This window comes from Penaeus monodon, chromosome 20 (genome assembly GCF_015228065.2).
Source record: "Penaeus monodon isolate SGIC_2016 chromosome 20, NSTDA_Pmon_1, whole genome shotgun sequence".
NCBI lineage: Eukaryota > Metazoa > Arthropoda > Malacostraca > Decapoda > Penaeidae > Penaeus > Penaeus monodon.
Genome location: NC_051405.1, coordinates 44667533 through 44667913, shown reverse-complemented (window position 1 = coordinate 44667913; position 381 = coordinate 44667533). Strand labels below are relative to the sequence as shown.

At 44.6% G+C, this 381-nt stretch overlaps 1 protein-coding gene across 1 annotated transcript in view; it reads left to right on the top strand.

Moving 5' to 3' along the window:
• The window catches only part of LOC119586016 (neurofilament heavy polypeptide-like), a gene marked incomplete in the record, with an annotated part of 14567 nt that overhangs the window by 13329 nt on the left and 857 nt on the right, over positions 1-381 (top strand). The window contains 1 exon segment of the mRNA XM_037934725.1: positions 8-381. Within this exon segment, the coding sequence (XP_037790653.1) occupies positions 8-381 (374 nt within the window).

Here is a 381-nt window from a genome sequence, read left to right as displayed (position 1 = left end):
GCATTAGATTGAGTCGAAGGAAATGGGGGAAAGTGGCCTATTGCAAGAGGAAGTTGGGGAAAATTTTGAAGGCAGTGAGGATGCAGCAAAAGAGGAGCTAGATGATTATGAAGATGAAGAAGCTTATGAGGAAGCAGAAGAGGAATATTATGAAGAAGATTACCATGAAGCAGAGGAGGCGGAGCTGAAAGGGGAAGAGGAAGGAATCGAGGAAGATTTAGGGGCCACAGAGACCAAGGAAAATCTTCCAGCAGAAGTAGAGTCTGCTCCCATTCAAGGAGGAGAGGGAAAAGTTGAAACGGAAAACAGCAAGAAAGGTTCTAGTGCTACAACAGACAAGAAAGATCATGAACCTGAATCTCAGCCTGTACCTGTTGATGT